Source organism: Globicephala melas, chromosome 4, assembly GCF_963455315.2.
Source record: "Globicephala melas chromosome 4, mGloMel1.2, whole genome shotgun sequence".
Taxonomy (NCBI): Eukaryota; Metazoa; Chordata; class Mammalia; order Artiodactyla; family Delphinidae; genus Globicephala; species Globicephala melas.
Genome location: NC_083317.1, coordinates 123250814 through 123267950, shown reverse-complemented (window position 1 = coordinate 123267950; position 17137 = coordinate 123250814). Strand labels below are relative to the sequence as shown.

The following is a 17137-nucleotide window of genomic DNA, read 5'->3' as shown; positions in this document are numbered from 1 at the left end:
CAGATCCTTAATCCTGTCTAGCTTCTCGTAAGTATTCTATGAGAAGTAAACCTTTTGCAACACAATTTCCAACAAAATACCACTGCATGGATTTCCAGAGCTGCTCACAAATACTAACGTTAAGCGTTCAATTTGTAAATGCCAAGAGTTTACTGTGATCACTAACATGCCTCTCCTTTTTAAGCTCTTCTACTACAAAAAAAGAGAAAGGCGAAATGTTTGTTGGTGCTCTACTGTACACAGAAAGCAAAGAAGGCAAAGACAGCCTTTAATATATTCCATGCTTCATACAATGTGATTATTTAATACATTACAGTAACTTCAAAAGTATCCGTTTATACCTTTTTGTTATTATACAAAGATAACGGCAAAAACCTCAACCAAAACCACATATTCACAGACGAGAGTTCAGTTACTGGATTACTGTTACATTTAAACACCTGCTCTTACTGTTTAACTTTTGCTGCTTCTAAGTGAAGTAGCAAACGAATTAGGAAATGTTTTAAGCAGCTGTACACCTGCACCTTAGTGAACAACAGGTTATACCCCAAAAAGATAAAAGTCAATTGTAAATCAATAGTGTGTGTACTTTTGGTCTAATGGATGGAGGGGAGGTGTTTGTATTCAGAGCTTAAATAAATACTACTAAAATTTATTTAATTAAAACTTCAAAAATGTATTAATTTCTGCTTTCATAAACACTGTATAGTTTAAAGATTCAAAGAAAAAGTAGATATGCAAGTAGAAAAAGTTGGGTAGGAAAGGCATTTAAAAATATTAGCTATTCTTTCTTTATTCTGTCCATTTAAAAAGGATCTTTCTATATAATGTTTCTCAGATCAAGAGAAAAAAGTAAACTGATTTTATATAAAATTTTTCATCTAATAAGATCCTGAGAAAAGTTTTCTATCAGGATATTCAAACACTGTGTTGCATACTGTAAGCAGTCACTAAATGTCTATTGAATAAAAAATATCCAAAGCCCAAATGTTAAGAGTCAAACGATATTCCCCAATAACAGCATTATAATTTCACTGATCTTTAACATTTCAGACTGATATAACTGAAAGATTCAAAGCAAGATTGTCTGTGGTCAAAGTTCAGCTCTACCATTCATTCACAAGCAAGGTATTCTTAGAACAGTCACTGCAAAATGAGAATGACAATACACATGTGTACAACTCAGACAGCTCTTTAGACCAAATTAAATAATTATGTGAACATGTTTGTTAATGGCAAAGCAATATTCAAGTTTGGGTAGTTAATTCAAAGGGCAATGGCCTTACTACTTCAACACTGACCTAGACAATTCATAAGAGAGACACAAATGACCAATAAACACAGAGAATACCAATTTGACCTAACTAACAATTAGAGAAATGTAGTAAATTACATACCATTTTTTTGCTGATTAGATTGACCAAGATTAGAAAGAAAATAAAGGGAAATGGCACTCTCATACACCACCGGTGAATATGTAAATTGGTGCAACCTTTCTGAAATGCTATTTAGCAATATGAATCAAGAGTCCAAAAAGTATATACTCTTTGGGCCAGTAATTTCATAAGACTTTTGTTTCATGGAAATAATCCAATGAGTAAACAAAAATAAACAAAAAGTTAAAAAAAAGAGAAAAAATGGAAATAACAGCCAATATTAGGAAACTAGTGTAATGTCCATAGAATAGATAACATAAAAGAGCAATTTAACATGATGTTACAGAGTTATCAAGACAATAAAAGGTTTTCATCATAGAGACTAAGCTAAATAGTAGGTTACAAAACAGTCTGGCCTCATTTTTATTAAAAAAATATAGTATACATAGATTTTGGTGTGTGTATATATATATATATATATATATATATATATATATATATATATATATTTGTGTATATACCAGATGTGTTCTTAGGCAGAATTTTGCTGATAATCTCTAGGCTAGTTTCTTTTCTTTATCTGTACTTTCTAATTTTTCTGTAATGAGTATTATGGCTTACATATTGTTAAAAGATTCTTTGACAAGGCAAAAAATTACACCTCAAAGCATCTTTCAAATTCTTTATTGTATACTAAGTGAACTTAAGTGAGAACACATCTCCATTTTTGGAGATACTAGAAGAGTATCACTGGATACTAGATACTACCTGATAACAATTTTGTCCCAGATACAATGCATCAGCTCTGCAGAACTTCCTTTTGCAAGATGAAACACCCCACACTCCCTGCAGTTCTGGTAGGGCTGTTCATCTTGGAGCCTCAAATGTGCTATGACAATAGGAGTGGACCCATGACCCACAGTGAAGCAGCAAACCACTTATGGTACCCTACTTCCTTCTCTACTTGTCTAAGCGTGTGGGCCAAGCAGAGTTAACCAAAGCTCCTCCATGGAATTTGAAATATAAATACTAAAAAAGAAAAGTTCCCTCTCTTCTTCTGAGAGAAGCATTATAAGGCCAATGTAGGCTATTATGCCACAATATAGAGCCAAGAGTTGGAAAAAGGGAGGCAGAGCCCTGATGCCTATCATTTCCCTGAACCCGGTTGTATTTGAAGCCAGAGTACTCCAGACTTTTCAGTTATGCCAATCAACACATTCCACGTTTTGCCTTAAGTGATTCTGAATAGGGTTTCTAACACCTGCAACCATAAGAGACCTAGGATGGCATGGCTGAGGCAAAACTAACGTTTCACAAAAAACTGTTCTCATAAGAGAAATGCAAAATGAGAAACAGGAACTGAAGATGCAAATATTTGAACATATGTTTAATAATGCTTCCACAGGGCTTCCCTGGTGGCGCAGTGGTTGAGAGTCCGCCTGCCGATGCAGGGGACATGGGTTCGTGCCACGGTCCGGGAGGATCCTACGTGCCGCGGAGCGGCTGGGCCCGTGAGCCCAGCACGTCCAGAGCCTGTGCTCCGCAACGGGAGAGGCCACAACAGTGAGAGGCCCGCATACCGCAAAAATAACAATAATAATAATAATTCTTCCATAAAACCTGCGCAATCTCTTCTATATCTAAGAGTCACTTTTCAGCGGCATGTGACACAATTATCACTCCACCCCCACTTCCTGAAATACCGTCTTCACTTGGCTTCCACATCATCAGGGTAACGTTCTTTCCTTCCTTTCTGTCCATTCCTTCAGTGTCCTTTGCTGCCTCTCCTCCTCCCCAGTTGTTGGATATTCCCTGCATTCAGACCTTGGTCCTTATGTATTCTCTAGCCACGCATGAACTATATAATCTCATGGAATCATACTGCTTTAAAATAATCAATCTAATATGAAATGACTCCAAAATTTTTATATGCAGCCCCAAGCTTTCCCCTGAGCTCCAGAGTCATTATTAATCATTATATTAACTGCCTGGTCAATATCTCCACCTGGATGTTTTCATGGTCCCTCAACTTTAATATATTCAAAACAATTTTTGAGTTTGCCACAAAATCCTGCACTTCCCCAAGGGTTCCTCTTCTCATTAAACCACAAAGGCACTTACCCAGTTACACAAGCCAAATGCTGAGAAATCTTTAACCTCTTCCCTGTCCCCATATCCTAATTACTCAATAAGTCCTGGTGGCTGTCCCTTCAAATACATCTTAGATTCAACTACTTTTCCCCATCTCTAATATCATTACCCCAGCTCAAGTCACCATACTCTGATGTCTGAACTACTGGGACAAGTACCAAATGAGTTCCCCACTTCTACTATGCCCCTCTGCAGTCTATTCACTCAGCAGCCAGACAAGCTTTTGAAAATGCTAAGTCAGGACATGAAACCATCCTCAAAACCTCCAATAGCTCCCCACTGACATTTAAAACACACGCTGCTCACCCCAGTGTTTGAGGCTCCCCATGACCTGGAGCCTCGCACTCTCCCCGGCTTAATTACTCTGTTCCGTCTTATCAACTGGTCCTTTGCTGCTCTTTGAACAGCCTCACTTTCTCCGGCCTCTACCTGGAATGCTCTTTCCCCAGATATTCACATGGCTGGCTCCTTCTTCTTGCACTGAGACTGAAGAGCATTCTTCTGTCTAAACATCATTTCCTTAAAGAGGACTCTTCTGAACACCTCGTTGAAAGAGATCTCCCTCATCGCTGTCACTTTCTCTCCTCTTACCCTGTTTTATTTTTCTTCACAACTGTTATCGTTACCTGACATTATATATTTACCATCTTCTCTCACTACACTATAAACCCCAAGAAGGTAGGAGCCCGGAACAGCGTCAGACACATCTATTTGTTGGAGAGAGATAGGGAGGGGGGAGATGAGAACGAGTTGTTCATGGTATTGTAAACTGGTATGAGCCTTCCCGTAAGTACCTCGACAAAATATATTAAAAGTCACAAAAATGTTCTTATCTACTGCAGAATGGCTAGCGAACTTGATTAGATGTTTAGCCTATTTCAATTCTTTCCCACATGCTTCAGCCCAGTCTGAGGCCTGACCTCTCCATGTCCCCAACTCCAAGGAATCCGAAGAGGGTGAGCTCATGACGTAGCCCTTTCCCCCTAGGTTGCTGTAGTGGCAAGAGAAACTGTTTGCATACTCTTTGATTACTTCCAAATATACAAATGAAATAATGGGAGAATAGTTACCACTGGTTCAAATGCTTTGTTACTTTAGGGAAACAGCTTTTAATATAGCAAACTGTACATATGGCTAGGAAGATTTAAGGTACATTTTTAAGCCAAAATATACTTGCTACTTGAATGTTAACCATCTTGTTGCTCAGGATAACTTTTATATTCTCTTTTTTCTAGAGGAGGGAAAATCAAGGAAATATCCTGGAAGAAAATTCCCAATACACAGACTAAAAATTTGCTTCTTCTTTTCCCCAGACAGCACTTAAACGAATATATACAAGAGCCATAGATTAAAACAGACTACTCTTAATGGATAAAGAAGATGTGGTACATATACCACACGAACGAAATGAAATTGGGTCATTTGTAGAGACGTGGGTGGACCTAGAGACTGTCATACAGAGTAAGTCAGAAAGCGAAAAACAAATATCATATATTAACCCATATGTGTGGAATCTAGAAAAATGGTACAGATGAACAGGTTTGCAAGGCAGAAATAGAGACACAGATGTAGAGAACAAACGTATGGACACCAAGGGGGGAAAGCTGGAGCTGTGAGATTGGGATTGACAATATATACACTAATATGTATAAAACAGATAAATAATGAGAACCCGCTGTATAGCACAGGGAACTCAACACCACTTCGCTGTACAGTAGAAACTAACACAACACTGTAAAACAAATGTACCCCAATGAAAAAAAATTTTTAAAAAGCAGACTACTCCTGATAATTTATGCTAAAATAATTAATTAGATGATAATGAACCAAAGTCTATATCTGCTTATAGCTACTCATGTGTGTTAAAAGCAAGGTCAATAATGGGAAAATAGAGATAAGTAATCAGGGTGTTTTTTTGGTTTTTGGCTGTTTTTTGTTTGTTTTTGATGCTCTTCTTTAAATGTATAATGGGTAGTATCTGGAACTATCTGTCTGGCTCACAAGATCTTTTTATACAATGTAACACTTGCCTCTGGTCACAACTAGCCAAACTACTAGCAGATATCAGGCTGGAGTAGTGCCAGAGGTCCTTCCCAAGGAGTCTGAAATTAGAGCTGACATAGGCAGACAGGATTTGTCAGGCTGCCTGCCCCCATTTCCTTCACCCCTCTCTCTCTCTCTCTCTCTCTCTCTCTCTCTCTGAATAGGCTGGTACTGTAACAAGCAGATCAAGATGCTGACTGAGAACTGAGGAAGATGCTTTGCAGAGAGACAGAGAGTAATGAAGCCAATGCACAGAAACAAATAGACATGACAAATGGAAACCAAATACTGCTTCGATTCCTGGTAGATTTCAAGTTTCTGGACCCAGCTCTTTCTGAGGACCCACTAAATTCCTCCTCTTGAATTCCCTGAGACATCCGCTATCTTTATAATAAATTCCCTTTTTGTTTAAGGTAGCCCAAGCTGGTTTCTGTTACCTGTAATCAAATATTCCAACATAATCTGGGAACAGTAATTATAATAAATTATTTCCCTATATGTTGTAGTATTTCTTTTCTGGCATAATCCTTCACCATGACTGGAAATAAATCCATTGATACAGGGTGATAATAAGAATGTAACTTGAAAGGAAGTAGATTCAGAAGTGAGAGCCTTAAGCAAAAGAAAAACAGAAATAACTTCTCCAAAGAAACTAAGTCTCATGTTCCCTCAGAAATCATCTCATGGAGGACAGCAAGCTTCTTCTGAATAACATCTGACTGTACACACTTCCAAGAGTAAATCCAAAAGAAAAAATGTGAGCCAAAGAAAACAGTGATTTTTCTCAATAATGCCAAGTAAGTCTCCAGCAAGCACCAAAACAAATTTATCACAGCACACAAAACAGGAGGGGTGGGGGAGTGGGAAACCTTCTGGAGATAGCAATTTTGCAGCTGTTGAGATGGAGCAACCTGGCACAATATTCAACAGTGTTAAAGTTTACTATCTCATTCTTTGCAGGAACAAAAACAGTGATCAACTAATGCCGGTAAACTGAATTTCATTAATCAGAATGACAAAGCAAATATGCATACGAAAAAGTACAACTCATTTTTTAAATACTTACATTTAAAAATTTACAGATACTTACATTTTTTGCCGTCATGTCAAATTGTATTCAATTTAAAATTCTGTAAAGCCATTAAAAAACAAACAAAAAACCAAAAGAAAACAAAAAACTTCGTCTTCAATATTCTTTAAAAGAACATCCTGTTAAAGGGAAAAAAGGGAATAATAATGTAATAATAATAATAAGCAACATTTATGTCATATTTACTATGTGGCATGCATTGTTCTTTAAATTATCTAAATTAACCCTCACAACAACACTGTGAGATAGGTATCATTCTGTCATTTTCCAGATAAAAATTGAGATTTAGAGATGTTAAATAATTTGACCAAATCAACTCAGCTAAGAAGTGACAAAGACTGGGCTTTGAAATATTATACCGTGCTGTTTTAGATAATCCACTGAAAGCAACACCAGGGCTTCTTGGAGAAACAGCACTGGGCAGGTAATGTATAAGATAAACCTAGAACATTGTATTGTACCTAAAGTAAGTATGGGCTCGAAAAAATGATGGAGACATATGAAAAGTATACAGGAGCCAGCTTAAAGGGTCTACAACTTAAAGGGACAACTTAAGCCAGTTTAAAGGGGCAATTAAGCACCTAAGTATATACTGATAGCAACAGACTAGAACAGATTCTAAACCCATTAAATAATAATCCAGGAGTCCATACTGATAGAAACAGATAACGAGGAGGAAGGGAAAGCTCTTCTCTGCAATACAATGCCAACTAATATGTATAAAGAAATGAAGCAGTTAGAAAACTACCGATTTGTAAACACTGTGATATTAATGGATTGGGCAAGAATCACCAAAAGATGCTAAAACTAGTAGATGAAAGTTGGTGAGCAAAAGGATATTTACATAGTCTTGAAATATTTCCCCAAAAAATACCTCTTAATTCCAATTTTACAGTGCAGAAACCTGGCACATACCACTTCATCCAAGGTGATCAAAGCTACCAAATGACAACCAACAATGAGACAAACCAACATCATGCATCTCCTCAAGTGCACTGCAATGGATACAGTATCCCTTCTGAGGTATTTCCCAAAATGTATAATCTAAATCTAATCATGAGGCAGCAACTGAGAAATTCAAATTGAGAGACATTCTATGAAATAATGGCCCGAGCTCTTAAAAAAAATTAGAATCATGAAAGACAAAGGAGGCTTAAAGAAACAGTTCAGATTTTAAAAGACTAAAGTCATATGAAAATTAAATTTAATGCATGATCCCGGACTGGATTCTGAACCACAAAAAATAATTGCTATGAAGACCAAGGGCAATTGGAGAAATCAAAACATGGTCCACAGGCTAGATAACTGTATTGTTTCATTTCTTGCTTTTGATCAGAGGATTGTGCTCTTTTTTTTAAGTAAATGTCCTCATTCTTAGAAAAAATATACCAAAATATTTAGTAGTGAAAGGGTATGATAGGAGTTACTTACTTTCAAATGATGAAAAAAATATATAATCTCTATATATGGAGAAAGTGGGAGTGATAAAGCATATGTGGCAAAATGTTGACAATTGGTGAATCTGGGTGAAGGGTACTCAGGTAGGTCTCTGCCCTATTTCTGCCACTTTTATTTTATAATTATTTCAAAATTGGGCTTCCGTGGTGGCGCACTGGTAGCGAGTCCGCCTGCCGATGCAGGGGACGCGGGTTTGTGCCCCGGTCCGGGAAGATCCCACATGCCGCGTAGCGGCTGGGCCCGTGAGCCATGGCCGCTGAGCCTGCATGTCCGGAGCCTGTGCTCTGCAACGGGAGAGGCCACAACAGTGAGAGGCCCGCGTACCGCAAAAAAAAAAAAAAAAAATTTCCAAATTAAAACTTTTATAAGACATTCAAGGGGAAGGATAAAATAAAATTTCACTTCAAAAAGGCCATAAATAATAGGGGCTTAAAGAAATGGAGGCTCCATATGTCCGCCTTCTCTGCTAGAATTTGAATCTACAAGTCAAACTGTTGGGGGTTGGGGGGGTGGGGAGATGGTTTTACTTTTCAGTAAAGCAATGTAATTTTTCAATGATAAAGAAACCATATATTTAAAAACACAAGCAAGACCTGAACTACGACTGTGATTTTTGCTTTCCCACTGTAGCTGCAGATCTGTTCACGTCTGTCATGACCTAATATGAAAATCAAGTTCCCACAATGGCACTGCTTCACATTTATCAGTTATTTCTTATGTCCTCTTCAGTGTTACAAATATGACGTAAATAAAAAAGCACAAGTTCATGACATCCCATTCACCAAACTACCTGACATAGTCACACTAAGGAATTTAAGGCTAAAATGTAAGTACTGCATTTTGAAGATTAATATTTTAAGCAAGTTTAATATATCTACATAAAACTCTGTAGCTAACAGATATGAAACATCTCTTTAAGCACAGACTTACAAAATTTGTCCACATACAAAATCACCAACGGAGTAGCAACAAATTTCAGAGACAATATTATACAGATTATGGTCTCTGACCACAATGAAATTAAATTAGGAGTCATTTTTTTCTAAAGTTGTATATTTAGAAAATAAAACTATAGCATGGCTAAAACAATCCATGAATTAGAGAAGGAAATTTAAAATGTTTAGAACTGAATGACAATGAAAACAATAATAAAAAAAAGGTAAAGTGCAGCTGAAATAGTACTCAGAAGTAAATTTACACTTCTCTTCATTCATTAAGTAATCAACTTAAAAGCTTTTTAAAAGATCAGTGGGAACTCAAAGAAAGAAGAAAAGAAACAGAAGAGTAAGAATTAATGAAATAGGGGGCTTCCCTGATGGTGCAGTGGTTAAGAATCTGCCTGCCAATGCAGGGGACACGGGTTCGATTCCTGGTCCGGGAAGATCCCACATGCCGAGGAGCAACTATGCCTGTGCACCCCAACTACTGAGCCTGCGCTCCAGAGCCCGCGAGCCACAACTACTGAGCCCACGTGCCACAACTACTGAAGTCCACGTGCCTAGAGCCATGCTCCGCAACAAGAGAAGCCACCGCAATTAGAAGCCCGCGCACCGCAAAGAAGAGTAGCCCCCGCTCACCGCAACTAGAGAAAGCCTGTGCACAGCAATGAAGACCCAACACAGCCATAAATAAATTAATTTTTTAAAAAAAGAATTAATGAAATAGGAAAAAAAATTAAAATACCAACTGGTTCTAAGTGTCCTGCTTGAAGTAGACATATAATAAGCAGCAGTGTAGCAGAGTGAAAAGAGCATGATTTTTCTTTTTTTAACTTAGGCTCAGTCTGAGCTCTGACACTTATTAGCTGTGTGACCTTGAACAAGTGACTTAACCTCTTTGAGCTTCAGTGTCCTCATTTGAAAAATAGGTATACAGAGTTTTTCAGGGTTATATTAGTGAAACAGGAGGGAAGGGGGCAGGGCACAACCTTTGAAAGAATGACATAGCCCTTGAGGTTACGACATAAAACAGGTTAGAACCAATTAGGTCCAAGAGGGCAGAAGATCGACTTCCAGGAGACCTTGAGCCTCATTACAGGCCCACTGTAATACATTAGCATATGCTAAGCGACACACCCACAGGCGCCATGACAGTTCCGAGGCCAACCATAAAAGGCCAAGAAGTGGACAGTAGTGGCCCAATTCCTGGAAATCTCCATCCCTTCTCCTAGAGAGGTGGAATAATCCTCCCACTCGTTAGGCTATGAAATTACTCAGCCCATAAAACCTAACCACTCCATATTTTGGGGCCTCTTGCCTTCTGAGATGGCCCACACTCTGTCTGTGGAGTGTGTTTTCCCCAGGACCATTCTCACCTTTTCAGACGGACCACATTCAGTTTTCGGAATGTGTATTTCTCTAAATAAATCCACTTCTTACCTATCACTTTGCCTCTCACTAAATTCTTTCTGTGACGAGACATAAAGAACCTGCGCTTCATTACATCCTGAGACAAGATGTGTGATCTCAATTAAAAGACAGTGGGTTCAAGTCCCAGTCTGGGTTTTGGCTGGGTTTGAGTCTCAACTTGTGGGTTCAAGTCCCAATCTGGGACTCAAGTCCCATCTGAGTTGTGCTGTTTCATTAGGAGTAAGTTAGATACATTGTGTCAAAGTGAAAAGCAACTGTATCACCCAAGGCAATGTAACAAATGTCCTCCAATTTATAAATACATAAAAACTGAACACTCCAAACAGCCAAAAAAAATCAGTTTTAAATATTTTTTACATGGTCTTATGACCTATTGAAATATAGTTATAACAACAACAAAATAGACTCTTTTCTACCCAAAGTACTTGCTAAATTTTAGAAACCTGCTGTATCTACCTAAGGCAGACCCTGTTGCCTACCCAGTATCATTTTCCTCCTCTTCCTTAGGAGAAGTTGAAGGTAGTAATATGCCCAACTGAAACTACTACATTCTGTCTCCCCCTCAGATGGGTTGACCATGACATAATTCTAGCCAATGAAATATAAGCAGACCATCACTGGGCTGGGCTACTAGATTCAGCTAGTAAATGCCGTTTTCCCCCCTCCCCATTTCTTCGTTTCCAGAGTATGCTTGTAATGGCTAGTGCTCCTTGTTTCCATGCATCTGCTTCCTTATTATACTCAGTGTTCAGTATGGGATTATATTTCCTAAGGGCCAGGTTGTGGAGTGACACTGTTACTCAGGCAGACAAGAAGAAATTAACAGGGTGTTACTATTTCAACACACTGTAACAGGAGGCAACCAATAAAAATACTTTGTAGCCACATTAACTGAGCTTAATAAGACAAAACATAATTTTGTTTAGTATTCCCTTTGCATCTTCTCACCAAAGATAAGCATAAACTGCAACCTCTAAATGTTACCTAAATGATAAAAGTTTGAAATAGAGCCAAAGTACATGAATATTTTGAGCACATTTACATTAATATCTCTGTGCCTCAATCTCTTCATCTACAAAACAGTATTAGTACATCTACTTAATTAAATGAGTCAAGACTTGGAAAATAATTAGGACACTGCCTAGCAAAAGGTAATCAATGTTAAAGAAAAAAGTGGTTCACTGACTCATGACAAATTAAGGTTTCTTCCTCCAAAATAAATAATACTTAATTCACATGTAGTTGAAGTGATAAATACATTTAAATGTGGTAAAATGCTATTACATTTAAATCCAAGTTTACAATGCTATTACATTTAAATCCAAGTTTAAAGGAGAAAAAACAAGTGTTTAACTGTGGTTAAGAAAAACTCATCTAAAATTAACAAGAGTCGGCAATAACTTCCTTCATTAATTTATCTATCTATCCAGCATTTACTGAATACCCACTATGGGCAAAACACGAATCCAGGTACTGGAGACGTCCTAGTAGATGACAGAAACAGGAAGCATAAACCTTCAAGTGTAATTTAAATGATATAAAATTACATTAAGATAAATGTTATAAAAAGAAATGGGATTGCAACAGACATCTTCATTCAATTAAAAATGAAGAAGTATGCTGTACAGGCTTTGAGTGATAGCCTATAACCTTTTAATTAAAAATATACATTTCTAAGTATTTTTAAAGCTTTTATCTTTCTTTTACACTGTCTTCATTTGCAGTATATGACTTAAATCAAGGGCCTAGAAAGTAAATAAATGCAGCACTGAATGTTTCAAGAAACTGCCATCTTTGGCAGTATTGGTGATTCTCAAAGATAAACCAGTCATGTGCACTGATGCCTTATGTTTCATCCAGACTCAACAATTGTACTCTTCCTGTCACCATGCTCTGCTGTTGGGTAAAAAATTAAGTCAGATTTCTTCTTCCAGCTTCATGAACACATTATGTCAAGCTCAAAAAGTCAATCTTAGTGACCTCACCATCTGCCATGATCTCTTGTCAGACTCAGACAATTCAACTCCCACAGATGGTCTCAAAATGCAAGCCCCTTTCCTTTCCAATCACAACTTAGCAGCTGTGGGCACAAAGCCTTTTAAATTGGTACAATGTTAATCAAAATATAAGGAAGAAAGCAAAAATAATTATGAATACATTTACAGAACTAACATCACTTGAATCGGGGTTTGTAGACTTTCTCACACTGCTGAAAAAGATGTTACTAAAAATTAAATTTCAGCAAAGCCAGCATATTTCAATGGAAGGCAATAGTAATTTTAAATACATGCTCACGTTTCAAAGTTTGGAAAATATACACAACAATAAAACAGACAACAAATAGCAGCCATAATCCCGCCTCTGAAAGGCGACTACCATAAATTTTTTTTTTTTTTCTTGCGGTACGCGGGCCTCTCACTGCTGTGGCCTCTCCCATTGTGGAGCACAGGCTCCGGACGTGCAGGCCCAGCGGCCATGGCTCACGGGCCCAGCTGCTCTGCGGCATGAGGGATCCTCCCAGACCGGGGCACGAACCCGCGTCCCCTGCATCGGCAGGCGGACTCCCAACCACTGCGCCATCAGGGAAGCCCTACCATAAATTTTTGATATAACTTTCTTCAGTATTCTCTTTCTGCACTCTAACTTTTGATAAATGGTATTAATGAGAAGATATTTTCATAAAAAGTGACAGTATATAACTTTTTCCTAGGTGATGAGCACATCTAAGTGCTTCACCTATATAATCTCATTCAATTCATATCACAACTCTATCAGGTAAATGTTATTACTGTTCGCATCTTACACATGGCAAAACTGAGCTTTAGAGAGTTGAAGTAATTTGCCCAGTTAATCAACTGTGTAAATGGCAATGCTAGAATATGAAGTCAGGATCTTAGACCAGCAGACATGTTCTTAACTACTATGCTAATTTGTAAAATATATTTGCCTTGAAATACAATAAATATATCCTCAAAATAAAACAAAATACATAATTACTATTACAATAAATCCATATATAAAAGGATAACTTACTATACCGAAAGAATTATTTTCATATAGTACAAATCATATATCATTGGGTCAGGTTTTTCCCCTTTTTAAAGGTTCTTTATTTAAATTTCAGTATTTACATTTATTCTTCTGGGTGCGTAGTAAACCTCCTCATTTTTTACAGCTATATAGTATTCCTTTACATTGTTACACCGTAACTTATGTCACTAGTCACCTACTGATGGACATTTAGATTTCCTACATTTCTACACTGGTGACAGTAATCACAGTTTAGTGACTCAATCCTCAGTGTTTGATCTGCTCTCTGACCACCCTGCCAGCTCTGTGTTGAAACACTTTCCCATATCCTTGTCTCATCTAGGTCCACTGGCCTTCCCCTCCGTTCTTCAAAGACAGGCTCTCCCGCCTCAGGGCCTCTGCACATTCTGTTCTCTCTGCCTGGAACTTTCCCCAGCAGTTAACGCTCCTTCCTTCAGATCTCTTCTCAAATGTCACTTTCTCAGGGAAAACTGTCCTTCTCCCACTACCCAGACTAGGTCAGGAGTCTCCAGTTAATGCTCTCCTACCTTCTCCTTTCATAGTACACATCTGGTTGTCATTATTTATTTGTGTGATTATCAGATTGTGGCCCATCTCTACAACTGAAGAGTAAATCCCACGAGGGCAGGGACCCTATCTATTTTGTTTGTTTGTTTTTTGGCCGCACTGCACGCCTTGCAGGATCTTAGCTCCCTGACCTGGGATAGAGCCCAGGTCCTCGGAGTGAAAGCACTCCTAATTCCCTGGAGGTCCTAACCACTGGACCTCCAAGAAATTCCCAACCCTATCCATTTTGTTCACTTATTATATACCCAGTGTCTGGCACATGGTTGGAACTCAAGAAATATTTGTTTTTTGTTTGCTTTTTAAGAAATATTCATTAAATTAATTATGTACTCAATATTTTATTTATTTTCATGCTTTAATAATATATGATAATCTCATTTAATATGACTTGGTAGCAGAAAATGAGAAAACATATAAACATTGAACACATTCACACATCCGAAATGCCACTAAGCTACATAGCAGAATGTGTGTGTCACTTTCCTGTCATGAACAAAAAGTGTTTTGGAGCCAGCATTATATCTGTGTTCATTAATTTCAAAAAATGGGAAAAATTTTCTAATAGGGTATATTTAATTTCACTGATGTTTAAGGTGAAAAGAACAGTAGGCAAAAGTTAACTTTTCTTTTTTTTTTGGCTGCCCCAGGTCTTAGTTGCAGCACACGGGATCTTCGTTGTGGCACCTGGGTCTTTAATTGCAGCATGCGGACTTCTTAGTTGCGCCACGCAGACTTCTTAGTTGCAGCACGCACTCTTAGTTGAGGCATGCGGACTTCTTAGTTGCAACATGAGAACTCTTTATTGTGGCAGGCATGCGGGATCTAATTCCCTGACCAGGGACTGAAGCCGGGCCCCCTGCATTGGGAGCGTAGAGTCTTACCCACTGGACCACCAGGGAAGTCCCAAGAGTTAAAATTTACAAGCTGCCCCTTCTAAGAAACCATCAACATCTTACACTTAAAAAGAAGAAGATAATTGCTTTTACGTTCATTGTTCACCTATTTTAATTGAAAAAAAATGTGTCCAGGTTTACATAAGCTTTCACCTAGGACGCTACACAATGATAAAAACTGGTTAATACTACAAGCAATCTGTAACAACTTTTAACAGAGTCTTCTACATATGTGCAGGGAAATTACGAATAATGTTGTCTGAGCACTACTTATTGGTTCACTTATTCAGTAAATACTGATTGACTGCCTGCTGCTTGTCAAACAGTAGGCTGAGCATTAAAGATACTTCGAGAAACAACGAGACGGTCCCTGCTTTCATGGAGCCTACATTTTAACTCTGAAGGTAGGCATTCAACAATGTTTCCGAATTAGCTATGTAATTACAATTACTATAAGTGCTACTATAGAGGCAAAAAAAAAGATGCAAAGGAAGCACGTACAACAAGGGTCTGGAACTCTGGTGGTTTTAAAGAAGATTCCTCTGAGGAAGTGAAGTTTGAGCTGAGCTCAACAGACAAACAGAGTAAACCACTGGCAAAGAGAAGGGGGGACCTCACAGCCAGAGGGTGCAAACATGACAGGGGAATGCTCAGAGGAAGAAAAACATATGGCAAGTTCCAGTAGCTGAAGGAAGATCTATGTACCTGAAAACAAAGGGCAAGACAAGGAAAGACTGAGAGAGAAGGTTGGAGGCCCAATCATGCAGGACATTACTTTTTTCTTGTCTTTTTAATTAAATTAGGGGGAAGCCTTGGAAAGATTTTTAAGAGCCGAACATCTGAACCAGAGATACTAAATTACATTCACCAAAGATTAAGTACAAATTACGTGCATTCTAATTCTTGAAAAACTGGTAATATCACCTATAATATTCTGTAATTCTTTGGTAACTGAAATATTCACTCACTTCCTGACTATACCAGGTAAGTGTATATTCATCATCTACAATTCATTTATCTAACAAACACCTTATCCCATTAGAACAAAACTCAAAGCTCAGAAATAAGCCAAAAAAAAAAAAAAGTCCCCAGCTCTCAAATTAGCTTTCATAAAACCTATGCACTTGTCAGTAACTCAAGTACACAGGCCTTTTTTCACTTGATTTTATTTAACATAAAATTCTTGGTAAATTTGCTTATCTTGATTTTCAGGGAGCAAATGGGTTAGGCACTGCTATAGGTGAGTACATTGACAAAGTAATTGACAACTGGCAGCTTAATACTAAGGAAAACTAGACATACTATATTTTACCAAGTAAATTCACTGAAACAGAATTTCCCCCGGGAGTTCCCTGGTGGTCCAGTGGTTAGGACTCTGCACTTCCACTGCCGTGGCCCGGGTTCAATCCCTGGTTGGGGAACTAAGATCCCGCAAACCATGTGGCACCGCAGGAAAAAAAAAAACAAAAAAAATCCTCCCTCATTCCCTGGCAAAACCACATTAATGACATGGTCTTATACAAGCTTTCACAATAAAACCTAAGGAATATTATTGTTTAAAACATTTTCATAGATCAAAACATTTATTATTTGTTCTTAATTACAGAAAACAAAAGTTAAGAGAGAAAACTTATTTCTGCCCTGACCAAACAAGCAACATCAGAAGAAGTTACCCAAATTTAGGAAAAAATCACATTTCAAGATCCTGCCAAGAACCTAATAGAAAGCTTCTTTTATCAAGTGGTACAAGCCAAAATTTAAACCATTAATCAATTTATGCACAATGCATGGATTAGATCACCTGTTGTCCATATGCTCTTTAGCAAAGTCTTGTTTCCAGATAAATGTAGCTCTAGATAAGTAATACAAATGTTAAGATTTATCCCTACTTGATACATCACAACAGACTAGATGAGTTTTTAAAACATCACTTGGGTATTAATATAATTTACAGACAAAGTATTGTACAAAAAACTATGCAAGTGTAAAATGTTCACTTCACCTAAGGGTCCAAGAAGAAAAGAAAAATGGAGGCAATCAAAAGGAAGCAACTGATTATATAAAATAGGTAAGTAATGAGAACCTACTGTACAGCACAGGGAACTCTACTCAATGCTCTGTAGTGACCTAAATGGGAAG

At 37.8% G+C, this 17137-nt stretch overlaps 1 protein-coding gene across 6 annotated transcripts in view; it reads right to left on the bottom strand.

The window, feature by feature from the left end:
* Window positions 1–17137, bottom strand: part of TFDP2 (transcription factor Dp-2) — a 162899-nt gene that overhangs the window by 121739 nt on the left and 24023 nt on the right. For 3 of the 6 annotated variants that reach the window (XM_030873314.2, XM_030873315.2, XM_030873316.2), the window contains exon 2: window positions 6661–6779. The exons of 1 other annotated variant lie outside the window; for it this stretch is intronic. In XM_030873314.2, coding sequence (XP_030729174.1) covers window positions 6661–6675 — 15 coding nt within the window. In that variant the 5' untranslated portion in view covers window positions 6676–6779. Of the gene's footprint in view, window positions 1–6660; window positions 6780–17137 lie in introns of those variants that run through there. 2 more of the 6 variants (XM_030873319.3, XM_060298524.2) reach the window with 1 other exon arrangement.